The 26,880-nt window shown below is 36.2% G+C and overlaps 4 protein-coding genes and 1 pseudogene across 4 annotated transcripts; 4 read left to right on the forward strand and 1 right to left on the reverse strand.

Annotated features, from left to right (window-relative positions):
- Positions 1–715: 715 nt before the first annotated feature.
- LOC120255364 (protease Do-like 7) lies at positions 716–11,793 on the forward strand. Its single transcript, XM_039263200.1, is given in 24 exon segments — positions 716–1,111; positions 1,188–1,258; positions 2,504–2,638; positions 3,428–3,486; positions 3,679–3,715; positions 4,041–4,166; positions 4,251–4,340; positions 4,797–4,862; positions 5,045–5,101; positions 5,207–5,272; positions 5,885–5,992; positions 6,143–6,223; positions 6,523–6,572; positions 6,760–6,928; positions 7,038–7,568; positions 7,838–8,020; positions 8,087–8,189; positions 8,542–8,712; positions 8,797–8,876; positions 8,968–9,195; positions 9,707–9,913; positions 9,984–10,141; positions 10,500–10,611; positions 11,079–11,793. Coding segments are annotated over 24 exon segments (3,354 nt in total). The 5' UTR covers positions 716–822; the 3' UTR covers positions 11,256–11,793.
- A 529-nt stretch (positions 11,794–12,322) lies between these two features.
- Positions 12,323–14,789, forward strand: LOC120255366. The gene is made up of 3 exons (XM_039263202.1): positions 12,323–12,831; positions 13,023–13,535; positions 14,238–14,789. Exons 1-2 carry the CDS (start codon positions 12,339–12,341, stop codon positions 13,532–13,534), a joined length of 1,005 nt encoding a protein of 334 aa, XP_039119136.1. The 5' UTR covers positions 12,323–12,338; the 3' UTR covers position 13,535; positions 14,238–14,789.
- LOC120255367 (classical arabinogalactan protein 4-like) lies at positions 14,036–16,113 on the reverse strand. The gene is made up of 2 exons (XM_039263203.1): positions 15,700–16,113; positions 14,036–14,122 (listed from the first exon to the last, which is right to left on the reverse strand). Exons 1-2 carry the CDS (start codon positions 16,111–16,113, stop codon positions 14,036–14,038), a joined length of 501 nt encoding a protein of 166 aa, XP_039119137.1.
- Positions 16,114–20,910: 4,797 nt separating this feature from the next.
- LOC120255372 (uncharacterized protein At1g26090, chloroplastic-like) lies at positions 20,911–23,411 on the forward strand. The gene is given in 10 exon segments (XM_039263207.1): positions 20,911–21,093; positions 21,283–21,333; positions 21,335–21,427; positions 21,519–21,554; positions 21,556–21,594; positions 21,704–21,749; positions 21,752–21,890; positions 21,998–22,166; positions 22,253–22,654; positions 22,979–23,411. Coding segments are annotated over 10 exon segments (1,284 nt in total). The 5' UTR covers positions 20,911–20,916; the 3' UTR covers positions 23,111–23,411.
- Positions 23,412–24,289: 878 nt separating this feature from the next.
- On the forward strand, positions 24,290–26,556 carry LOC120255370 (annotated as a pseudogene).
- Positions 26,557–26,880: the final 324 nt, after the last annotated feature.

Here is a 26,880-nt window from a genome sequence, read left to right on the forward strand (position 1 = left end):
AAAATAAGAGACCTTATTGGGTGAATTTTTTTTTTTAAATAAAGCAAATAACTTTTTTTTTACGAATGAGACAAATATTTAATAAAAAATTATCTAATGGATGAGATGGTACATTCACCATTGACCACTCTCTTATAATAATAATAATAATAATAATAATAATAATAATGTAAAGAGTTACTTTAATCAACTAAAAATCCAAATTTAGACTTTCAATTGGTCAATATAAAGAAGAAAATCTGAACACAAACGTAAGGTACGCAAAAAACTTTTGAAGAAACTCAATTTTTTATAATCATGTTTACATAATTTTAGTGAATTAAAAAAAAGGAAAAATATCTCCAACCAATAATCATCAAGAAATTTACTTAAAGCCCCCATTAAATAATAAAAAGTCTCTAGAATATCTGGCAAGGTCTTTGAAGAATCTTAACTTCAAACGTAAAAACATTGAAAGCACAAGGACTTCTGAGCAAAAAAATCCAACATAATCACTGGCACCAAACGCAATCTTTTCCCTAGTTACATTTTTCCAACGGAAAAACTGATTCTCTAGACATCGTATAATTTTACAAGAAAACCCTTAAGAGTTTTTGTTTTTAGATTTTGGTTTGGGAGTCAGAGAATATTCTTTGCCGGAAGAATCTAAAATGTGAAAAATAAAAGGGTTTATCTGCAAAAGTTTCAGCTTCGTCACTGTAACTCTGTGTAAGTGCATTCCTTCTCATTCCGACAAACCATTTCACTCAATCCCCTGATTTTCTTTTATCCCTCAAATCCCAATCCCCAAATTCGATCGAAACCCTAACCCTAGAGCTGGAGATGGGGGAGACGGAGGAGGTGTTGGATAGGCTCGGATCGGAGGCTGAGGAATCGGGCATGAAGAGCGATCTTGCCATGGAGATTGATGACGCTCTCCCGACCGAGGGTGTTGCCACGGCTGAGGACTGGCGTCGGACGCTTGCCAAGGTGGTGCCTTCCGTCGTCGTGCTTCGCACCAACGGTTCCCGCGCCTTCGACACTGAATCCGCAGGTGCCGGCTATGCTACCGGCTTTATCGTGGACAAGACCCGAGGCATCATCCTCACCAACCGGCATGTTGTGAAACCTGGTAAAAAACCCTTTTATTTTTTGGTGCATCTTGATGCTTTTAGTGTGAGGTGGTACTGATGAATGGCTTCATGCAGGGCCTGTGGTGGCGGAGGCGATGTTTGTGAACCGTGAGGAGATTCCAGTTCACCCCATGTACAGAGATCCTGTGAGTTGAGCTCTTGATTGTTTATATGAAATCCTTATAAATCATTGATTAAATGAACATCAATCTCAAGGCTTAGCTCTTTTTGGTTGTCTACTTTTAGTTTCCTGAAGGCAATACAACTGCTTGTCGTATTTAACAGTGAAAAACGCGGTTGCAACATGTTGTATCAACATGGAAATATGTTTGCTTTCTTCCTACTCTTTTTCTTTGTGTTTCTATGGCTGATAAACATTTTAGGTTTTAGGATTCTAGAGTAATTGTTGGTAGCATCACATAAGATAAGAAAATGGTGGAAGAATCCATGAAGGAGATTGGAATTTAAGATGATCAAGAGGATGGCTAATTTTCTATCAGAGAGGAGAGGAATTAAGGAGTTAAGGATTGTGATCGTGCAGGTATCATTTAGGAAGCAGCTGAGAATTATTTTGAGTATAGTGTCCATTTAGTGTAGGCATATGATTAGTTATAAAGAGCCAAAACTCAGGTTTTAGACACTGAGTTGCTTACTAAAGTTTGTATTTGAAGTCATGTATACCCTACCCCAATAACAAGATGAAGTCTTCAACTCTTGAACAAATATGTGAAGAAGCTTAGGACCAATATGTTACCTTTCTAGATCCATGTGTTTTTTTAATGCATTCATTGGTGGTTAAGGATTCTGAAACAACAGTAACTTGTAATGGTTGCAATAAGCATCACCTTTCTTAGTTGGCTGTTTTATTAATCAGATAGATCAATTATTCATGCTTAGTTTGCTTTTCATTCCATTGTTCATCTGTTACTGATGTATTCATGATCAAGAATGAAATTTTTTCCATTGTTCATGATTTCTTCTAGTCAAATTAAGATATGCGTGGCCGGTGTTCTTGCAGTTACGCCTCCAATATTCCTGTTTATTATTTACTTAAATACATCTTGCTTCTCATAAAAAAAAGATGCATTGATCTTCATTCAATGTCTCAATCATTATCTATGCCATGTTCTGTATGTTTGCTTGCTTTAGCTGTCATTTCTTTGCTAAGTTTTGCTGCACTGCAGAGCTTTACAAACCTAATACAAATATCGCAGTTGGTAATTATAGCTGATACTTCTCACACATTTTGAGAATCACCATTCTGGTGTAATTTTAGTATTTGGTATAGCAATCAATTTTTGGATTGCTTCTTTTGCTTTTCATTAGCAACAATGTTCTCAGGGAATAATAATTGTCTTATATTTCAATATCCATGCATCTGTTGTTTGTAGGTTCACGATTTTGGATTTTTCCGCTATGATCCTAAAGCAATTAAATTTCTAAGCTACGAGGAAATTCCTCTTGCACCAGAAGCTGCGTGTGTTGGTCTTGAAATCCGGGTGGTTGGTAATGACAGTGGTGAAAAGGTTTGGATTTCTTCTTAATTTTGCATTACATTTTTAAAGGTGGGTCATTATTAGTTACTTTAAGCAATGCATTTTATGTATAATTGATATGCGTTGCATAAAATTATGGATAAGCATCAAATCTCTGATTTGCATCCGTGGCTGCCTAATCTATAGTAGTTCAACATCAGCCATCAAGCCATATAAGCTACCTTTTTGCTTGCTTGCTGTGGTAAAAGATTCTGGCTTTTAGGATGGTGGTTTTTTTTTTGGTTCATTTCTTGTCAATTTGATTAGCACATTGTTGGTCAATAAATATTTTGAAAAACTATTTCCTTTGGTTACTAAAATGAATGCATACCTATGTAGATACTTATGCAATTGTATGTGAAACAGTGATAGAATGCTGTTGGTGCCAGTCTTGAAAACAATGGGATGGGCAATCTGAAATCTTCACCATGAACCTTTCTGTTATAAATTTATAATATTTTTGTCCCTCTTGATAACTTCATCTTGTTCTTTTGTGTGTGAAGGCCTATTAATATTTTGAAGTTTCAATTGTTGCTTGAGTGCTGAAATAATAAGCACATGGATGAGGGAGGGTTTGAATTATTTCATTTTTTGTTTGTATCCTGTTAATGTTGAGTTTCTTAGTGCCAGTGGCAAAGGGGCTTGCTTTAATTTATTGTTCTTTTTGGCTGTTGGCTTATAATGAAGCTGGGTATTTAAGATTTGATTCTTAAATCATATATTTTCTAACTGAATATGTGTGCACATCATGCGTTCACCAAATATATTTTGAGTTTTCAGGTCTCAATTTTGGCTGGAACTCTTGCTCGCCTTGATAGGGAAGCACCTCACTATAAAAAGTATGTTTTCCTTGGCTACATAGTTGTGATATAACACATGATTAATTTTGGCTCATATAATGGCTTTAGAATTGCTGCATTTCGAAAAGTCAAGCTTGTTTTTTTGACTTGTCTGTGTTCTTAATTCATCTTAGTTGCAAATTGGTTATAAGGTTGTATCTTTGCGTTAAATTATTATTTCCTTATCTTCAGGGATGGATACAATGATTTCAATACATTCTACATGCAGGTATGTTCTCTTTAATTTTCCCTTGAACACTTTAAAATTTTGCATGGTCTATGTATGTATTTTTTTTGTTATTTACATTAGCCCTTTTAAAATTAAAATATTTTCACTTTCTTAATCATTTTGTTTTTTAGTTCCTTTTGTTTGCTTCATGTTATGACTCATTGTTTATTTTGGAAAACCACTTTCAGTCTGTATGTGTGGGGTTTCCTTTAGTGTTTCATGGATGAAGTTGTGATTCAGTAAGTCTTGATTTAGTGGCTAATATGCACATTCGCTGATTTATTATCTTCTTGTTTGCTGCCATTCCTTTTCGTTTCTTACATAGGCTGCATCCGGGACAAAAGGAGGGTCAAGTGGTTCACCAGTCATTGACTGCCAAGGAAGAGCCGTTGCTCTCAATGCAGGGAGCAAATCATCCAGTGCTTCTGCATTTTTCCTTCCTTTAGAACGAGTTAGTTTGGTTGCTTTTAAATTTTCTGCTTTTAAATTCTACTCAGATCCACAATTCATGATCCACAATTCTATTGAATGGCAGGTTGTGAGGGCGTTAGATTTAATTCAGAAGAGTTGGGATGCATATGGAAGCATATCTGAGGCAGTGACTATTCCTCGTGGTACACTTCAGGTCTGTTGTTCCTTAAGATCTTTCAGTTCCATTTTTTTTCTGTGCAAGGATGGAAATTTCAGAGGCAGTCTTTTTGAAGCATAATTTTGAAGCATAATTCTGATTGTTGTTAGAGTTAATCTAGCGGATGTTGGCTCTTCTAGAATCAATGAACATCATCCTTCTTTGTCTTTCACAGGCTTGTTTGTGCATTCAATTTTGCATTTTCATTATTCTATCTATCTATCTATCTATCTATCTATCCCTTTTCTATCATTTTTTGCCTTTTCCATTTTCTGAACTACTCCACAATATCTTCTTCATAATGCTTTTTTGGCTGTGTAGAATTTCTCTTGATCATGGAATCCTTAATCTGTTGCTTTGAAGTAAGACAATCTTAGGTTTCCTCTATATGAAGTGCTATCACTTCTGCATTGAATTATACTTTTGATATCTGATGCATCATTAAATTTTTAGGTGACTTTTTTGCATAAAGGATTTGATGAAACACGCCGGCTTGGACTTCAAAGTACAACAGAAAAGGTCAGATATCTTTTAGTATGACATTCAGACATGGGGCCTCTAGACAGAGAGCCTCATTTAATGTATTATGTTTTGAGCCTTTTTGCATACCCCTAAAGTTCTGTTAGAATTCAGTTTCACTTTCTTTATTGCCCATCTAACTTATGTCAAAAGTTGTTGTGTGGTGCATTCTTAATAATCAGATGGTCAGGCATGTTTCACCTATTGGCGAGACAGGAATGCTTGTTGTTGATTCAGTGGTAAGTTTTTGGATGCAATGTCGTGATCCTTTAATTGAATATGGTGGTGTTTTGTGTTTTTGTCCTTTACCTCCCAGGCTTTTTAAGTTGCCATACTTATTTCAGGTCCCTGGTGGTCCAGCTTACAAGCTTTTGGAACCTGGTGATGTCCTGGTTCGTGTGAATGATGGGGTGAGCTCTCTTGAGAAATATGATATTTTTGCATTATGCTTTTGTTCAAGTGGTGTAATATTAGGAACAACTATTCCTTTCCTGCCTAATTCTAGATAACTGATTTGCTTATAGCTTACAAGCTAATTCTCCATCACCACCATTTCCTCATAGTTAGATGGTTCCTTTGAGGAAAGTTCTCTTGTGAATTGTAAATATTGTGTGTGTGTGTGTGTGTCTCTTTTGGGTGGTGTGACTGACTTCCCTCCTGAGACTCGGGGGAAATCATAAAGCCTGTGACTTAGGGATGGCTTTCGTATTGCATTCTAGTGTTTTTATTCTTACCATCATTCTATGCAATGTCAATGACAGGAACCAGAATTTGAAATGATTAATTCTTTCTGGTAAGTTAAAAAAATGTAGTGCAAGTTATAGCCAATTCTTAATGTAGAACGGCATGAAAACATTCTTCTTGGTTGTAGTTTTCTCTTGAGGGGGCATACATACTGGATCCACCCTTCTCTTTTGCATATTTGTTTTTGAAGGTGGTATGTTCATGAAACAGTAATATATATCCTTGTGAGATGTATGGAAAAATTATTTATTTCTTGTGTTTATCCAACACTGATGCAGGTAGTTACGCAGTTTCTTAAACTGGAGACAATTCTTGATGACAGTGTTGGCAGGGAGATAGAATTGGAGATTGAAAGGGGTGGTGCATTGATGCCAGTGAAGTTGATGGTAAACTTAAAGTATCTCATGTTGATACTTTTGTTGTCTAAGAGTATTTACTATAGCCTTGGCTAGCTTTATTGAAGTGGAAATAATTCAGGTGATTTTGAATTTGCTTTAGTGTTACAAGCTCACATGCCAGTAAAATTCACACTTCAGGTTCAGGATTTGCATTCTATTACTCCAAATTATTTCTTGGAAGTGAGTGGTGCAGTCATCCATCCATTGTCCTATCAGCAGGTAAACTGTCTTTCTTGAGAAGGTTGACAACAGTCACATCTGCTTCCTCGGTAGACTTGGTTCTTGTTTGTCATTATGCTTCTAAATTCTCCAGTGATTTAACATGCCCTTTTTTAAGTTCGTGGACAAACTGCAGCATCCCTTATGTTCTCTTTGGAGATTTTATTTTGTGGCCATACTTCAGACTCTTCCATTTCTTATGGCTGTTGAAGTTATCTGATTAAGAAATTGTGTTAAGTTGTTGCGCTATTATGTACTATCTACCTTATTTTGCTGTTTTTGCTTTTTTTAATTCACAGGCTCGGAATTTTCGCTTTAATTGTGGCCTTGTGTATGTTGCAGAATCTGGGTAAGTGTATTTTGTTTGGGTAACAATTTTGGTTCCATTATCTGATTTTATCTGTTTTTGTACCTAATATGTAATTTACATAGTTGTGTATCTTGGCTTTTTTGTTCTCACATTGTTCTTCTGGTATGCGTGCTACGCGCATGAACACACAAATGGTAATGATGAAATGTTGAACCATAAATTGTAGGTATATGCTATCCCGGGCATCTGTACCCGACATGCCATTATAAAGAAGCTTTACGGGAGAAGATATATCAAAGTTAGATGATCTAATCTCAGTTCTTGCAAAAATTGACAAAAAGGTTCTCGGGTGCCTTTTGGAATATGTGAGCTACACAGACCGCTATCGGAATAAGGTAAATGATCATTTTTATCAAGCATGATAGTTGGTTCTTTTTTTCTTTCACCATTGAGCTTTTTAAAATTTTTATTTCACCATTTTGTCATCTCTGCTTGCTGGTGCAGTCGGTACTGGTCACAGTTGACCGTCAAGAATGGTATGCTCAACCTCTGATATATACTCGGAATGATAGCACTGGGTTGTGGACAGCTCGACCAGCAATATTGGCAGATTCTCTTCTGCTAACTTCTTCCATTCGTCGAACACCATTTGAGACAGAATTTACTACAACTACATTGGCTGATGTTTCCAGTCATTTAGAAGATAAGCACCAATATGGAAACATAGGTTGTGCTGATGGATATGCTAGGATTCAAGCTGATGAGGAAATTGCTGTTGAGCAATCACATTTGTGCGAGGATGCTAACACCAATAAGAAAAGGCGACGAGAAGGGGAGGATTCAAGCATTGAAGGTAGCAGTGCATCTAATGGAACCATGCCTGAGCTCAAAGAAAGGAGATTTGAATGCCCTTCAAACTTAGAAAATGCTGATCTTTCAGACAGCCGTGTGGCGACAGCAACTAATGCTTCACTAACAGCTACTAATTCTTCGCCAGCAGAACATGTTATTGAGCCTGCCCTTGTAATGTTTGAGGTAGGGCCTATTTATCTGATAACTCCTATTAGATCTTTATCATTCAGCCAGATAATTTTCTCATCTTGTTGCTTATTATTATTGTTTTTTATCTGTTCCCATTCTTCTTTTTATACTTGCTGAGCTAAGGTATCCTTATTGGTTCCCTTTTATTCTTCCACTCCTTTTTGTAAGATAACATATTATTTTCTCTCATGCAATGCTCACAAGAACTGTCAGTGTGCTTTCCTCAATTCCAGGTTTGTGATATTGTAAGTTGCATGTTGCAGGTTCATGTCCCGCCATCATGCATGCTTGATGGCGTGCACTCTGCACATTTTTTTGGAACAGGAGTTATTGTACATCACTCAGAAAATATGGGGTTGGCTGTTGTTGACAGAAATACTGTTGCTGTATCAGCTTGTGATGTTATGCTCTCATTCGCTGCATTTCCCATTGAAATCCCTGGAGAGGTAAGTCTGTCTATGCAAAACTGTATCAGTATTCTAGGTTTTGTTGAGCCTGTTCTTCTTTCCCAGGTTGTTTTTCTGCATCCTGTTCATAACTATGCACTTGTTGCTTATGATCCTTCTGCTTTGGGAGCTGGGGCGTCCATTGTTCGTGCAGCAGAACTTCTTCCTGGTCAGTCTACTTACCTGTATCTATGATTAGCTCTGAGTATATTTATTTATTGGATTATGTGCCAATAGGTCTTTCGTATGCCTTGATGAAACAAAGATCTATTAGTTAATAAATCTTGTTTCAGATTTAAAATGTAGGTAATATGGATTGAAGAATTACCATTGGCATGAATCATGTAGGACTTATAAGCCATGTAAAAAAGAAATTTATTGAAAAATTTTTTGGTATTAGTTGTGGTATGAGTGAAAAAGTTGAATATCATCATTAAACTGTGGTAGATTTTTATCGACTCTGTTTGAATTTCTTTGCCATGATCCTTCAAAATTGGCACTCAACTCTTTTGCCTAATCAGAACCTGCTTTGCGTCGTGGAGATTCTGTCTATCTTGTGGGGTTAAGTAGGAGTTTGCAGGCAACATCAAGAAGATCTACTGTTACAAATCCTTGCGCGGCTATAAATATTGGGTCAGCTGATAGTCCACGCTACCGTGCCACCAATATGGAAGTCATTGAGCTTGATACTGGTATTGCTCACTTCTGGCATCATTTCTAGCTGTAGTTGTTGGTATAATGTTTCAGCAGAAATGCTTAGCAATTATCAATTGTAGATTTTGGCAATACTTTCTCTGGTGTGCTAACTGATGAGTATGGAAGAGTACAAGCACTATGGGCAAGCTTTTCTACGCAGGTATGCTTATGGTTGTGATTACTTGTTCACATATTTACATGGAAACTGCATGTTACATTAAAACTGCCACTTTCATGATCCCTCTGTGCAGCTGAAATATGGTTGTAGTTCTTTGGAGGATCATCAGTTCGTTAGAGGAATCCCTATATATGCAATTAGTGAAGTCCTTGATAAGATAATCAATGGTGCGTCAGGACCTCCGCTTCTAATCAATGGCATTAAGAGGCCAATGCCTCTTGTTAGGATTTTGGAGGTGGAGCTTTACCCAACCCTACTTTCTAAGGCAAGAAGTTTTGGGCTCAATGACAGTTGGGTGCAGGTAAGCATCTTAAGAAAAAATCAGAATCTAATGAATTTTAATTTGTAGAGACAAGGTGCTAGAGCTCTTGTTTGTCTCTATTTGCTGTTCAATGTGAACTTTAAAATTTGTTTAGCCATTGTGGAGTGTCACATGACTCACATATTATTATACAATCGTGATTTTGCATAATGTTACTTCTACTAAAACTAGAGAATGAGTACTCCAACCACCTTTTCATTGTACAACTTGCAATCGACATCTCAGGTTTTTGTCTCAGGCCTAGAAAAGCACTTGCTATCCATCAGTTTTTGTTGGAACATTTTTAGGTGAAATTGATCAACATGATATTCAACTTCTGCAACTATATAGATCAAGTTATTTTTAAACAAGCATTTGACATACAATAAAAGCAATCATTAAGAACTTGCTTGCGTGTATGCCCCTTTACCACAGATATATCATTGGGCTAATTTGTCCAAATTGGATTATATGAATTACAAGCTTGATCTCCTTAACATTCTTTGTGCAGGCTCTTGCCAAAAAGGATCCAATAAGAAGACAAGTCCTGCGCGTTAAAGGTTGTTTGGCTGGATCAAAAGCTGAGACCTTATTAGAGCAAGGAGACATGATCCTGGCAATTAATAAAGAACCCATAACATGTTTCCGAGATATAGAAAAGGCTTGCCAAGATCTAGACAAATGCATTGATGGACTTAATATGACTATCTTTCGACAGGTAAGATGAAATTAGAATTATTCTTATCTTGCTTGTAAATAGGATAACAGCATTTTAATGTCTCTGGCAGGGGCATGAAATGGAACTTATAGTTGGAACTGATATCAGAGATGGCAATGGCACAACTCGAATGGTGAATTGGTGTGGATGCATAATTCAAGATCCACATCCAGCTGTTCGTTCTCTTGGATTTCTTCCAGAAGAAGGGCATGGTGTGTATGTGGCAAGGTGAGAATTCTGCTTCATGTTATTTTCTTCAGGAATAAAGTTTTGTTAGTGAAATGAACTGGACAATCATAGGTTTGATTTTTGAATAAGTACTGTGATAATGTATTAGGGCACTTATTTTTCCAGGCAATCGTTCTTAGGTATGTTATTTCACAAATTTTAAATTGAGTAGGGTAAGCTGTTTGGAGATTAAATTGCAAATTTGGATCACATTCCCCTGGTGATTTAAATTTTCTATATGTAGGAACTAAAATTTGGTGCTTTCCAAATTTTAATTGAAGAACCATTTTGCCTTAGAGCTTATCATATCTGCTTCTTGGGCTTCGGCCTAGTATTAAAACTATTTTGTTATTAACAGGTGGTGCCATGGGAGTCCAGTGCACAGATATGGTTTATACGCCCTCCAGTGGATAGTTGAAGTCAATGGGAAACTCACCCCAGACCTGGAAACTTTTGTAAACGTCGTGAAGGTATTAAATGCTTTTACATTCTGGTGAAGCAAGTTTGTCATCTTTGGTCCAGCATTATTGGACGGATGGAATTATAAAATTAAAGACAATGTCTCAAGAAAAAATCTCTTTTTATTGCCTATCTAGGTCTGAAGAGCCTCATGTTCATTAGTAATTTATAACCTTATAAACAATGGAACTCCTTATTAGTCTCTGATTTTTGAATTCACACCTGGTAATAAAACTATCATAGCACAAACCAAACAAGTTGCTCCATTAAGGTGCATATCTTATTTTCTGTTGGCTGAATATTTTCATATAATCATGTCTTAAACTCTAAAGGTTGGCCTAACACCGCATTACTCATGAAGTTCCCTCTATGATATTTCCACCTAACCAGTTGATACATTTTTTAACTGCCTGCTCCAACATTTCATTTTCTATATTTCTGCCTTGACTTTATGTTTCCATTCCATGTCGAATAATAGGAGCTAGAACATGGAGAGTTTGTGCGAGTGAGGACAGTTCACTTGAATGGAAAGCCCCGGGTGTTGACATTAAAACAAGACCTTCACTACTGGCCTACATGGGAGCTGAAGTTTGATCCAGAAAGCACAACATGGCGCCGAGAAACAATTAAAGCATTGGACAACAGCATTGCATGATAATTATCTAGTTGCTGAAGTTTTCTTCCTGAATCATCCTCCAAGCATTCATTACTTCATATACACAGATACACCTGGCCATCAGTCAACATTGGATGGGGCAACTTTTCTTGAGTGGAATCACATTATTGTTATCTTCAGCAAGGAGGCTATTCCATGGCAGCCTTGAGAAAGAATTCAGTTCCTTAAGTTATATGCATTACATGATGCCATCATGCAATAACATCTTGTCTGATAACTGACCTGAAGCATGGGAATTGGTGGCAAGGTGGATACCAAGAAGCTCAGTAGTCTAGGACTAGGAGGAAGCTGATAATAAGATATTTCATTTATCCAGTTTGGTATTTAAGGAAAGTGGGTTATCTTTTTATTTATATTATTTTCTGCATATTGGTTCAAAACAAATAAGCATAATAGCCCCTATTGCCAAACCTTTTGACTGCTTCTTGTTTTTATGTAATTTATCATTGTACCATTAATTATTTACTGTTTAACCAAAATAATGAACAGTTGTGTGAATGGAAAAAATCATTGATTATGATGTGTTCTTGATCTGATCTAGGTGGTAAATGTGTTCTTGATCTGATCTAGGTGGTAAATGGTGCTTTTATGCCCCTTGATTTCATGCATTGTAAGCTTTGCTGTTTGTTGACAGCGTATATCATCAGGAAATACAAACAAAATGGGGCCATTTCAGAGTAAAAACTGTGCTACATTGTAACCTTCTAATTTTGTGAATTAGGCTGATTGAATCTAATTATTTATTTCAATGAAAAACCTAGCTGGTCCAAAGTCCCAGGTATTATTACATTGTTAGAATGGAAATCTTTCAAAAAAGAAAAACAAAAAATTATGAGATTTTTGCAATGCGCTATTTGTAATGAAAACGAATAAAACTATACTAAAGAGGCAGACGTTAAGATTCAGAAAATGCACCCCTCTCTCTCTCTCTCCTTATATGTAAATATAACTTTTTATTGGGCTTAAAATACAAAGAATGAACTCCATCACGGCCCAGCCCAACAATGGCTAGCAAAACCCCCTCATAAGCCCTAACTTCTCTCCCTTCTTCCCCCAAGCCCCATGACGCTCCTCTCAGCCATTACGGCGGCTGCGGAAGCCGGGGCTCCATCGCCGGCGCCGAAACATCCTCTCATCCTCAACGGCGACGCTGCAGTTCATTCCCTCGTTCCTGGAAGTGACTCCCCTGCAAACGCCGCCCTCGTCAAGCGCGTCTCTGGGTGGAGCCTTTCCAGCACTGATACGGATATTGCTGTTCTTGTTTCCAGCCTTTCCAAAACCCTAACTCGCAAGCTCAAGAACCCTAGATCGCTGAATCGAGACGAGTGCGTAGGTCTTCTCGGCTCGTTCTTCCAGAAGTGCGCTGAAAGGATCGGCCTTGCCATCAGTGTCGACCCCTCTGACCCTAATTTCATCCCCAAAGCGATTGAAAAGTTGGGGTTTGTGATTGGAAGGGAAGCCGCGGGACTGATTCTTGAAGGATGTCTTATTCTGGAGGTTTGGGAGGTAATCGAAACCCTCATCTTGCAAAAGCTTGCAGGGAATCTAAAACTCTGTGAACTTTAGTTGAAAAAGCTCATCGAGAAAAAAACCAATCAGAATTGCTCTGTTTGTGTGTTAGAGAAATCTCAGACCTTAAGTCTTCTGAGCTTGTTTTTGATTCTCAAATTCTTCTTATCCCCAACTGATGATTCTTTTGAATAGTATGATCTTAGTGAGGAAAAAAAGTTGGAAAATGACGCTCTTTTTTTGCTATTGAGAAGGCAACTCACAGAGGTTTAGATGAAAAGGTGACGGCTTTAGCTAGAGAAGCTTCCATCTTGCTAGCCATGGCTCATGACAGGTTCTCATCTTCGGAGGTGTGCCTACATTATGTGTTTGGATCTTCAAATTTGGATGATCTTGTGCTTTCATCTGCGATTTTGAGACTTGATGGGTCAGAGGTTTTGACACTTGTTAGGTACTTTATCAAGTGGCTGGAGAAGTACCAGAGATTTCCCGAAGCTGGGCCTTGCCCCTCAGCAATGCCAGTTTTGGGTTTAACCGTTTGTGATAGTATTCCTTCACTTGAATCAGTGGCCAGGGGATTGGGGTTGGTCTTAGATGAGCATTTCTCCTATTTGGTTCTGAGTTCTGAGTTCCATGAGGAGATGAGAGCAATTGAGAGACTAGTGAAATCTTTTGCATCAGAAGCTGAGTTGTGTTTGCCCGTGAATGAGATTATCAAGCATTTGCAGTTGGAAGCAAGGCAGTATTGAGGTACGAAGTCTGACTATGTTCTATGTTGTTGTTTATGTGAGAGTTGTTATCAATGTTGTTGGTCTTTTATTTGCCAACTACAAATGAAAATGAGTGGTGAATTTAGGTGGTTTTTTTTATCCTGGTTCTCCAATATGTTTCTTCTTGTCACCTTTGGCCTCTTATGGTTGAGTTTAAAATTTGTATTTATTTTCACCAAAAATGCAGAAGTCTCTAGCCTTTGAATTTAGTTATCTTAAAAATTTAGTGCTTTTGTTTGCAAATTAGTTGAACTTCCCTTCATGCTGTCCATCATTTAAGTACAAAGATGTTGGGCAAAGTTTGGTGATTAATTAGAGATCTGATTGTTAAATACGTAGTAGCTTTACTACAATCATAAAGTACCTTTTTTTTTTCTAAACAAACTTTGCATTACTGCAGTTCTGTTTCATTATAGTTAAAGTGCAGCCCTAAGTGAAACCGTTCTTGTGTCTGTTCTCCTTCGAAATTGCATATATCATCTATGCATGTCCATCCCACTCCAGCTCTATCTTATAGTCTTCATTTGTGATTTGAATTTCCTTGTGTTTTAGGTGTGCCATCTGATTCTGAAACATAGTTATACAGCATATCAAGAACCACAGTATATTATTAGCAATATGGAAAAAGACAGCAATTTTATGGCATTTGATTTTTCATGTCTTATGATTGTATTTAATCCAGATTACATCAGCTCACCAATGGATGCTATTAATTGTTCAAAGGCGCGGCGAGCTTTCAGTGAACAGTTCTTTGAGTAAAAAATTTTGGTAAATTTTTCAACTTAATTGGCATCAAACCAAGCTGTTGGAACTATTGATCTTCGCAGAGACCTTGCACCTTTTTGACACCCTCTACTGGGCTAAGTTTTTGCACCTGTTTTACATTACTGCAACCCGGGAATCACCATTTACGCCGCCAAGTTCCAGATATTCTTCATTCTTGTTTCTTGTATGTTCAACATATATCAAACAATTGTTATGTTATATGATCCATTTATTTTCTGATCTTATAATTATGAGCTGGAAACCTATTTGCATGCATACCCTTACAGATGCTCATACACATCCCACTAAATACAAATTCTAATCAATGTAAGACGTGAATTATCATTCTCATTGTTTAGCATTCATGGCTACTATTTTGTGTCTTTTGAACATGTGTCTTTTTTCCACGTTTAATGTTATTTTATCTCAGTCAAAGTATCACGCCAACAATGCTTGCTATATCGACATCTCTGTATTGATAATGGAGATATCACACAATAACCAACTGGCACTATAATTTTGAATTTCGAAGAGTCAACCAGCTATTGTTGAACTGAACTACACCAATACTTTTTATGGATAATGTGCATGTTTTCATGTATAATGTCACAGCAATTACTCTTCAATTCTTCTTGATTGGATATGGTTAATTTGCCGAAACAGTTAGACATGTTGAAGGACATGAACATGAATGAACGGAGGGCAAGGCAAGTATGATGTGTGGACCAGTTGTGCATTTAGCTATGAAAGAAGCATCTTATCTTGTTGGTATGGCATTGGCTTTTGATGAGAACCTTTAATATTTATGAAGCAGTGGCGAGCTAGTTAGAATCCAAAAGCCATAGAACCCTCAACAAACGTTATAATATTTATTTTATTTATAGTACTGAGTTTAGTGCGTAGCTAGTCAATTATATCATAATTCATTGAATCATTCAATCTACCAAGCACCAACACCAACCATATGACGCCATATATCTCTCTCTCCATGTGCCAAAGCAACTATAGTTACTTTAAAAAAAAAATTTATACTAAACTAGTAATTAACAGCATATATGCATAGAATGCGTATAGATGTACTCATAAAAGAAAGAAGAGCAATTATGTCCACCTTCTCCTTCCTTCACTTATCTTCATTGTCTTTTCCTGATCAACTACTACCTTCTAGTCTTCTACATGGCCAAAAAGGAAAAAAGGAAACCCAAAAAAAAAAAAGAAAAAGAAAGAAGATGATAGAAAAAAGAGATCAACAGTCTACCTGCCTACATTGATCTTCCAGGATAATTAAACTCAAAGCACAATTATAAGAGAATTACAAATGCTGATATTCATAATAGAAAATACATACAATATGTGCCTGTTAATAATAAGGAAGTAACCCGGCAAGAACCATTGCAAGCAAAGCTCCAAGCTTTTTTATGGAAGGAGAAGACGAAGAAGATGATGAGGATGACGGCGGTGTTATGTAGTACCAAAGGGAAATAAGGGAGGATGGGGTTGGGAGGAGGAGGTGCCGGGAAGCTAACATAAGGTGGAGGATAGAATGGTAGATAAGGAGAAGGAAATGCCGGAGAAGGAAGGTAAGGAGGAGTAGGAGGAGGAGGAGAAGGGTAGACCACTGGCTCTGTAGGAGGTGAAGGTGGCGGTGGAGGGCAGTTTGTGACTGATGTCGGTGGAGGGAGACATGGATAAGGACACTCAGGAGGTGACTCTGATTGATCCCAACCATTGGTTGAGATTACAAAGAAAAGGAGAAGAAGGGAGGGGATGATGTGGGAGAGCTTGGTTGACATTGTTGTCAAAATTGGAGTTTGTGGAGAAGATGAAGAAGATGATCAATGGCGGAACAATAGAAGAAGAGAGGCTTTTGAAAAGGCGTTGGAGCGTTTCATAACTTCATTTGGTCTTATAATGCAAAAGGGAGTGGAATGTTTATTGTTTGAGTTATTAATTTAATGTCATGCATGGCATCAGATGTATGAGTATTTACTACAATTCTTTTTCTTTTTTTTGTAAAAATAAATTTTTAGATTGATATATATAATTCATTCCTAATTATATCATTATTATTATGGTGTGGCCCAATGCTTTTGCTCACCGTGTCATGGCATGCAAGTGCATGGTACTCATAGAGCCTTCTTGCAAAGTCATTTGCACATGGCAGAGGAGTTTATTTTACCAAAAGGGAGGGATTTTTCCAAGAAGCCTTCAAAAGCATGATCCAAGAATTCCTCTATTTTATACCAACCATGGACCATCTCCACATACTTGCTTAAATTAACCTCTTTCTTTATTCCTCTATCAATTTCTTGTGTTGTAGTTAAATCCTCTATCAATTTCTTGTGTTATAGTTAAATATGTTTAACCTAGGAGTAAATTAAACTCAATCAATCATTCTTCATAATCTATAAACTTAATCAATGTATGCCATTGCAAGTGGAGAACTCTTAGTTGGTAGTGGCTTGAATATATGATTTAATGTTTATTGTTGTCATTGACTAAGAAGCCTCTTTCCTAAAAGTATCCCTACTCTTTCTTAACTAGTAATTGAGGACAAACATATGGGCTAAAAGAAGTCATCATCTATTTATTAAACATCCATGTACTCAAGTTCCCTCACACCTACTGCTCCTTTTGCCTTAAAGATTCATCCTCTCTTTTTTTTCTCTGTGTTTCTGATAACTTTACAGACACTTTTCCACATAGTTCACCTTCAAATATACACACACACACACATATATATAGATATAGATAGATGAAAGAAAATTTGAAAAAATTACAAGAGCATCAACAAACTCTCAAGAAACAACATCAACAACTAGTCAATATTAATTAAACTTTCAAGAAACAACAACAACAACAACAACAACAACAACAACTAATCGATGATTATTCGATATTTATTTTAATCTAATTAACACATCACAATTGTCATCCCTAACATCAGAACTATAACAAAGCCAATAAAAACAAGCACAAGAAGGCATGCAAGATCATCGAAGAACTCTGGCCATCGGTCGATAAGCTATAAGATGGATCAATAGGATACAAGCTCCCCGGCGGCTTCCAACTCCACACATAGTTTGGAGAAGGTGGAGTATAACCATAGTACGAAGGAGGAGGTGGAGTATTTGATCCATAATAAGATGGTGGTGGTGGAGATGATGCATAATACGGTGGAGGTGGACAATAAGGTGATGGAGGGCTATAAATTGTTGTTGGTGGTGGTGGTGGTGGTGAAGGTGGTGGTAAACTTGGAGTGTTGCATGTGCTTCCACACGGTGAGCATGTGCACTTCTCTTCCGATCCTGGTGAAGTTGGATTCACTATCTCTCCATCATGCACGTTGGAAGTGAAGCTATTACCGACGAAAGCCGAAGAGAAAACATTAATGAACAAGAGCATCATAATACTAGTTCTAGTTAGCATGGCTACTACTTTGTTTTGGGTTGAGAGAGCTTGGAGATGAAGAAGAGGAGGAAGTGATACATATCATAGATTCATAGATATGGTTGGGTTAGTTAGGTTTTATCTTTCAATTGTTTTGTGCTTAAGTGCATGAAGAGGTGGGCAATAGAGAGTGGTTTTTCTTTCATGCTTTGTGGATATAGGAAGGCTAATGTGACGTGAGGCTTTGCATTTCTTTCACTCGTTTCTTTGGGTGTGGGCCATCATGGTCAACAAGTCAACCTTTTCATCACTTCTTGTATTTTAAGCGGTTTAGTTTGATCTAGACTTAGTTTTCATGACCATCTAATTAGTTCTATTTATAATATGATATTTTTTATAAAATAACCAAAAGGAAAAGGGAAATTAAATGATGAACTAATTGTTGGTAAATGAGACATTGACTATAGTATAAAAAAAAGGATAAGCTTTTGAATGATTTGATTATGGGTTGTTTGCAAGATAGAGACACACCACCAAACTTGTTTTGTTTGGGCTTTGGAATTAATGGAAGAATAAGGAATAGATGGATGATAGAATGAAAGGGAATAGAAGAATCAAAACATGCTTTGATGAGTTATATATGAGAGAAGAAGAAGATGGTGATGATGATAAGAAGGCTGATGCCAAATGCCAATTGCTTTCTCCAATAAAGATTCTCTTCATCTCTCTTTCTTTCTTTCTTTCTGATCTCTATTATTGGCTTCTATACCTTGTTTATTTTTTTTTTCTTATTTTTTTTATTTTTAATATTCCATCACTAATGAACATCAAGTATAGGTACACTTGTTTCTTGGATAGTGACAATTATACATGAGAACATTCTCAATGAATTTGACATCCTAATATTAGTATTTTTAATTAAATGAAATCAATGACAAGAAAATATCATATTGTCATGCCAAGTAATGCATAAAAAAAAATAAAAAATACAAGCTGTTTTTGCAAATTAGTAATTGACTAAATGTTCCATCACAGGTCTATTTCTTAATCTCCATTATCGTCCCCTTTAATTATTTTCAAAGTGACTTTTCGTGGGTGGGGTACCGAATGGCCATTAAAAAGTCTACAGTCACAATCCCAAGTCTTACAACCGGCAACCCCCGGTGATCACTTCCTTGCTTTCCATATGAGGCTATGACTAGGATGGTGCATACGTGGCCCAGCCTAGACCGATTCAAGTTGACTTGGTCAACCATACTTTGCTGAACAAGAATACTCCTGTCGTTCATTTTAATTACCTCATTGCCACTATCCCTGGATCAATTTTTTTTTGTGTATTATTGTATATTAGAGTTCAGTTACCTATATATATATATATATATATTCAAATTTAAACTGCACACATTTGCAAGTGTGTACAAACAAAACCATAAGTTTCCATCTAATTATCATCAAAACAATTAGTTAGTGACTCAAGTTCATATGAGATTGTAACTATCTGAATTTGGCCAATTTGATCATAAACTAATCAAATTAAGTGTTAAACCTCTATTCAACTCATTTTAAAAACTAGTCTTATTCCCAACAACACCAAACATATCAACCTGTATATATATATATATATATATATGTTTTATAACACCTACTAATATGACATATCTTAATGTGTATAACCTTCCTGAATTGGTTAATCTATCTTACATAACTTAATTAGTGAAAGACAAACATTAATAAAATTCTTGGAGGTAGAGAAACATAATATTTAGAATTTAGTGGTAACTGTTACCATCCTAAATGTCATGCATGTAATTCTAGTTACAAATCCGGCTATTCTCCCTGTTCTAACCCCCCAAATTCCATATCCTTGATAGTTACCCATCTTCATTAGTCCCAATCCCTTATATACCGGTGCAACCACCAGCACATATATGTTCATCTCTCTCTTCCTTTCTATACAATGTAATAGTGATGATCATCATCTACTAATACTAATTCACCATGGCAAGACTTCTCCAAGCTTACCATATTTCAATAAATCCATCATCTGATCTATCCTTATCCAACATCACAAGCTTCTTCATCTTCCTCGCTGGAGTCACCGGAACTCTTTCAATAATCATGCTGCTCTGCACCACTTACAAGCACACCAAGATAAGTAAAGCTAGCCAAAAGTGGGCTAGCACCATCATCACCACCACCTCAAAGAGAGAACAAGTTCCTCTCCCATTTAAGTAGTAAAGCTCTTGTTGTAGTGAAGATGGTGTCATGGAAGAAGGTTGAAGAAGAAGAAGAAGATGATGATGATGATCAAGCTGTATGGAGGAAAGCAATCATCATGGGTGATAAATGCCGCCCACCGGACTTTTCCGGTCAGATATTGTATGACTCTCAAGGGAATCCGTTGCCGGAGCATCCGGCGAGGTCTCATCGACGGCATGAAATGTTTTAGTTCTTAGGAGAAAGCCATTTACTACATGTACGTGCATGCATGCATGCATGGTTAAGTTGATGTTCTGATCTTATTACAGTATTTGATCAATTGATATCCTCTTATGCATGGTTCTTATTTACTCTTTTGTTTTGAGGAACATACACAGAACTATTAATTTAGGCCTTGTGGTTAATAATAGTGGATTAATATGAGTGTATTTGTGTGTTTAGTACTTAATTATATGTATTAGAAGAATTTTTGAAGGCCATTTAATTAACTTGTAGAACAATTCAATTTAATATTTATCTAAATAAGTTTAAAGAGGTACATATCGAGAGAATATTAGTATATTACAGAGGACATATATATCTCAATATTTAACTGGAAGAACCTCTTAAAGAGAACATATCTCAATCTATCATACTAAAGTTAATTCTTCAAATATAATACTATGCCTGCTAATTATAGACTAAAAACCAACTTTTAAAACCTAATAATATTGTTAAAATTACATTGCAATGATGGCCAGCCTAATTAAGCATAACAACATGCACACCAATGACCAAAACGGTTGACCAGCAAAATAATATTTTCAGAGATTTATATTTAATATATTTTTTTTAAAAAAATTATTTATTTATTTTATTATTATCATCATCATAACAAGCTGGGCCAATTGGGCCGGAGGTTGTAGTCTAGCCCATTATCAAACCCACCATTTTGGAACCATAACGCGAGTTTCACTGTTTCTCTCTGTCTTTCTCGTTATCTCGCTATGGCTTTCGCTTCTCCCCTCCTCATCTCTGTGCCTCGTTCACATGCCCCAGCGCTGAATCGAAGGTGCATTCGAGCTCCAATCATGGCGAATTCTTCAGAGAAATCCACAAGATTGGTTACCTTCTTGGGCAAAGGAGGTTCTGGGAAGACCACCGCTGCAGTCCTCGCTGCCCAGGTAGAATTTTTTTCTTTTTTTTTCCTGATTTTAAACTAGATTTTATTTTTAAAGGAATTTTACAATGTTTCTTTGAATTCATGAAATCAGAATGAATATTTTGTATGAAATTTGGGATTTTTTCTTTTTTAATGCTTGAAAGATGTCCTTTTTTTTTTTTTACTTGAATTTATTTTTCTATGATGAAAGCACTATGCAATGGAAGGATTGAATACATGTTTGGTAGTGCATTCTCAAGACAAAAACTGCAGAAGAACTGATGGGTTGTAAGATTGGCAATTCTCCAACTGAATGCAAGAACAATCTTTCCATTGTTAGGTTGGAAACCAGTAAGGTGACTTTTGTTGTTTGTTTGGATATTTGTTTTTCATTCATGTTTCTAAATTTAAAAATAATTATAATTATATTATTATTATTAATGGTAGATGTTGCTTGAACCTCTGGAGAGGATGAAGAAAAGTAGATGCTCGTCTAAATTTGACACAAGGGGTACTTGATGGGGTGGGTATGTAAGTAGTATTGAACTTAATTAGCTGAATGAGTTTTTCCCCTCTTCTTTGTAGTTTGATTATTGAGACAGTATCATATGGTAATTGTTTCTATAAGTTAGGTGGTCGGAGAAGAGCTTGGGGTTCTGCCAGGAATGGATTCCATTTTCCGGCCTTGGTACTAGAAAAACTAGTTCATTTTCTTCCAAGAGTTAACTACCGGTCACGCACAAATTTTGATATTGTTGTGTATGATGGCATTAGCTCTGAGGAAACATTGCGATTAATTGGTGCCACTGAGAGAGCAAGGTATGAACCATCTCCCTTGAGACTCTTGGAATTAAATGTTCACTGTCAAGGCCCTGTATATGATAGCTAATTATTTTTTTCTTGTTCTCTTTGTTGTGAAAAGTTAGGTGGTATTTGAAGTATATACGTAGTTTGGCTGAGAAGACTGATATTGGAAGATTGACTGCTCCTTCATTGTTGAAACTAGCATATGAATCTGCAAACCTGAATGATGGTGGTCCTAGTGATGGGAAAACAAGCACAGAAATATGGAATGATATTGAGCAGATTCTAGAGGTATTTCCTTACAATGTTCTTTTTCAACCATTTGTGCTCTCTTACAAAGCAAAACATTCTCTCTGGTTGCTATTGTTTGTTTGCAGAAAGCTTCAGTTTCTTTTGCTGACTCTTCAAAGTTTGGATGTTACCTTGTGATGAATCCAAGTAGTGGAGCATCCATCAAATCAGCAATGAGATATTGGGGTTGTGCAATTCAAGCAGGAACACAGATATCTGGCGCATTTGGTGTTGGCTCACAATCTTCTTTATCCATTAAGGAACTTTCCCAGCAATTCTCCCCCTTAGCTTTTGCATGTATACCACATCTTTCAACCGGTTCTTCTTTGGATTGGGATACAATCATCAATTCTCTAAGCAATGATGCAAAACGTATACTTCATTCTGCAACTGATAATTCACAACCATCAGTTAGATTTGATACAAGCCAGAAATCGGTTACCCTTTTCATGCCAGGCTTCGAGAAGGCGGAGATCAAGTTATATCAAGTATGTATATTGGTCTCTGATTGCCCTAATGTTTTCCCATACTCTGTTAGAATTTGGTTTTGCTTTATTTTTCAAAATCACATCATATTGTTCTATTGAATCTCTGATTCAAGGTGATCCTTTAGGTAACAAATGCATAACATCTACACAGCTTGAACATTCATATTTTTAGTGTGTGTTTCAACATCTTCATGTTTTCTCTTTTCTTTCTGAGTTAAAAAAACATGCACTAAAGGCACAATAAATTTTCCCGCTTTCGTGTATGTGATTTTATACTAACAATATCGATATTGAGTGATGAGAATTTAATCTATTGATGAACAGTATAGAGGAGGAGCAGAGTTACTAGTGGAAGCAGGGGATCAAAGACGAATAATTCGGTTACCTCATGCTATGCAAGGCAAAGTGGGAGGGGCCAAGTTCATTAACAGCAGCCTTGTGGTCACTTTACGTTAGAACTTAGAGCCATATAACTTTGTTCATCATCATTTGTCAAGACCATTGGTTTAACTTCCTGACCTTTTTGATCACCATGACAAGTTAATAAAACCAAAATTGATTTCCTTTTTCTCCTTTGTTGACAACAATAGCTGTAATTTTTCTTTTTTTCTGTTGAGCTGTCTTAAATGTATACTTTTGCGGCTATGCACATTTGTGAAGCTCTGTTTGCAGACATTGATACTTATCGCTGGTGTCTATGTATATTTGGAGCTTTACAGGGATTTGTATGCAAAATTAAAACCATAAATTTTTTTAAATGAGATGATGTTATTTGTAAATTTAAAATTTTCTAGGGTTGTATGTGCAAATTTTTAACATTTTTTTTATTTATATTTGAAAGGGGTATATACTATATATACGAATTTGAGGGCAAACCTAGAGGAATTAATTAAAAATTTATTATTTTGAAGGATAAGTATGTGAACAGTGAAAATTCTTGACAAATAAATAAACAAAATTGTAAAAAAATTTCAAAGGGCTATATACACGACTTTGTGAGATAACTGAGAGGACGAGTTAATTGACATTTTATTATTTTAAAGAGTAAATTTATGATAATTTTGGAGAAATAGATAAATAAAGTTGAAGAAAAATTTAAATTTTTCTAGGGTTGTATGTGCAAATTTTAACATTTTTTATATAAATATCAAAGGGGGTATATACACGAATTTGAGAGCAAACTGAGAGAAGGAGTTAATTGAAATTTTATTATTTTGAAGGGTAAATTTGTGAAAATTTTAGACAAATAGATAAACAAAGTTGAAGAAAAATTTAAATTTTTTTAGGGTTGTATGTGCAAATTTTAACATTTTTTTTATAAATTTCAAAGGGGTATATACACGAATTTGAGAGCAAACCTAGAGGAGGAGTTAATTGAAATTTTATTATTTTAAAAAGTAAATTTGTGGAAATTCTGGACCAATGGATAAACAAAGCTAGGGTTGTTTGTGCAAATTTTAATAATGTTTATATAAATTTCAAAGGGTAGTATATACACGAATTTGAGAGGAAACCGAGCAAAGGAGTTAATTGGAATTTTATTATTTTGAAGGGTAAATTTGTGAAAAATGCTGGACAAATAAATTAAACAAAAGTCGAAGAAGGCACCGGCGAAGAAGAGCGAAGAGCAAAGAAATGGCGTCGAAGAGGATCACGCACGATGTAGTTGGAGGTCACGATGCACTTCGATTCGGCCTCGATGGCGTCAAAGGCGACATCGTTGGCGTTCACCCTCTCCAGTCTCTTCGCGAGAAGGTGATCCCTTGACCCCTTCCTCTTTTCTCTGTCTATTTTTTTCGATTCTCGGAACCCCTAACCCCTAGAACTATGATGTGAATCAGATGAAGTTGGATTTGAGGGAAGAAGCGGTCGATTTTTAGATCTCACATATGGTTCGGCCTTCAATCTCCGCAACGATTTCGAGCGCCAGATCCTTTTCCCGGTTCGTATCCCTAATTCCCCATCAGCTATTCGTGTTTTCTAGCGTTTTCTAGCTTTTTGAATTGTTTTTGTTGGTTATTGGTGTTGTTCTTTAGCTTTTCGTGCTTTGTCAGTGTGAAAAATGAGAACTTGGTGATGTTATTGTTTTGGAATTCATGCAAGGCTATTACTTTGAGCCCTAGTTTTTGCATGTTGTTTTTGATTAATGGCTCTATTTTCTCTGTATAATGTTTCGAGTTTTCAACCATAGCTGTTTGTCAAAACTAGAAAGGATGAGGGAGTCATGAGCTAATATTTTTAGTTTCTAATTCTGGGAAAGTCTTCAATCTCTTCATGGATTTTGTTAGCATTCTATCATGTTGAGAATCTTATACAGAATCCTGATGGAAAATGGTAGTGAAAAATGATCAATTTAAAGTACAGTGGATGTAGAAGTGTGACTAGGGCCATTTAACAACTACATAGAAAGGAGCTATAGGGCATATAGACCAACAAGCACTGTTTATTTCATTGTAATGTTAATTTGTAGTTAATTTTTTTTTATGAATAGGCATATTATCAAATGAATGACATTCTTAACTGCCTTTCTAACTATTGCATATCTACTTCACCGAATATTTGCAGTTGCAGTAGGCAGGTGCTTCTATATGTGTAAGACAAATGTGTAAAAATTGGATTGCATGTGATAGTCAACTCAGGAACTGTCTTGTTTGTTGAAAAATTCATAGCTTTTATGCAAGTTTCTGCATCCTATACCTATGGCCATGGTAGTCACAAAGAAACTATTATTACACTGTATGCATGGTTCATGCATGTTTCTTGTTTTTTTTACTAGAATTTGAGGTTGATTTAGTTTATTTGATTATAGTTCTCTAGTAAACTGTAAACCCTACTATATTGAAAATCATGAGTTCATATAACTATGGTTGAGATAATAGGATCACAAAAGGAAATTTCAAGAACCGCATGTTGAGAACTTCTTGTTAAGAGCTACATTAAAGAGGTTTTTGCTGGTACATGGACCATATTCTACCACTGCAAAAAGAGAGCAAACTTTTATCAATCTTACAGACTGTCAAAGAGAAAACATTGTTTCAACATATAGACATGATTGTTTTACTACTACAGATGATTATAAAATCTAACCTTTCAACTTCTATACTGTAATTTTTCTTAGGCTTTTTGTTCTGGAAGTTTGTAAAGTTTGGTTTTCCCTGTTCATGAATTATGAATTACCAAAGTTTGTTGATCGATAACTTCACCAAAGCACAATGATTGCAATATTGTGTGCATACATGTGACTGAATAGGCCATGTATCCTGATTGACAATTGATTTTTTTCATTATATCCTGTCATTGGAATGTCAAATGCATCAATCACTCATTCTTGAGATCTTTTATGAGAACATTTAGATATGAATATTGTAATAAATTAAACTGGGTTAGACTTATTAGCATGCCATGGTGTTTTTATGTTTTTAGATTCCAAAAGCCTCCAGGGAGTGCTGCCATCCTCAATGCTTGGTTATGAAGCTCTAACCGGTTGTTTGGAGGATTTTGGTTTTGAAGATTACCTTAATGGTACAACCTTTCCCATTTATTCTTCTTTAGCTCATTCGTTTTTGAATGTCTTTAACATAATCCAAAGTTAATAGATTTTTGTAAAAGTTCTTGCTTTTGTAATTTATTCTTCTATTTGCATTCATAGTGCCCCAAGACTCTGAGACTCATCGACCAGCGGAGATGCATCATGGCATGGAGGTTTGCCATGGCCTGTCAAAGGGACCAGTTTGCCCTAGCCTGAACTAAGCCCTTAATGCACTTGCTATGTTGGGGTTCTACATTCTTCTTGTTTCAAACATGAAATGGATGCCTTTGTTCTGTGATTTACCAAATGAAACTTAGAACTTGGAACAGACTGAACTGAATTTAAATGCATGTTAAGATTGTTGCGTTGAAGATATTGTTCTTTTTCAAACTAGAAACTTGTTTGCCAGATTTCATAAAGCATTGCCACACCAATATTCTATATTATACCCTATCTGCTTTTACGGGTAACAAAAACCATATCGCTATGGACAAACTTTCAGCACCACCCCTGCATTTATCTCTAATATAAATGTTAAACTTTTTATTCAGTTCTAACTTCTAACAGGCGCAGCCGCTCTGAGTACAACATTAAGAGAGCACACAAGCGTTTTTTAAAATGGTAAATAACACAACTATTTTCATTAATGCTGCCCCTACAACAACAAAAATACAGTACACAAGCTGAACTGATCAGC

This window comes from Dioscorea cayenensis, unplaced genomic scaffold (genome assembly GCF_009730915.1).
Source record: "Dioscorea cayenensis subsp. rotundata cultivar TDr96_F1 unplaced genomic scaffold, TDr96_F1_v2_PseudoChromosome.rev07_lg8_w22 25.fasta BLBR01000974.1, whole genome shotgun sequence".
Classification (NCBI taxonomy): Eukaryota; Viridiplantae; Streptophyta; class Magnoliopsida; order Dioscoreales; family Dioscoreaceae; genus Dioscorea; species Dioscorea cayenensis.

What these genes read in the sequence shown, in the direction of transcription:
- LOC120255366 (XM_039263202.1), top strand. Translation starts at nt 12,339, where the DNA reads ATGACGCTCCTCTCAGCCATTACGGCGGCTGCGGAAGCCGGGGCTCCA. An exon ending in TGCAGGGAATCTAAAACTCT is followed by an intron (nt 12,832 to 13,022) that starts GTGAACTTTAGT and finishes AATGACGCTCTT; the next exon opens with TTTTTGCTATTGAGAAGGCA.
- LOC120255367 (XM_039263203.1), bottom strand. Translation starts at nt 16,113, where the DNA reads ATGTCAACCAAGCTCTCCCACATCATCCCCTCCCTTCTTCTCCTTTTC. An exon ending in CTTGCAATGGTTCTTGCCGG is followed by an intron (nt 14,123 to 15,699) that starts GTTACTTCCTTA and finishes ACTATGTTTCAG; the next exon opens with AATCAGATGGCACACCTAAA.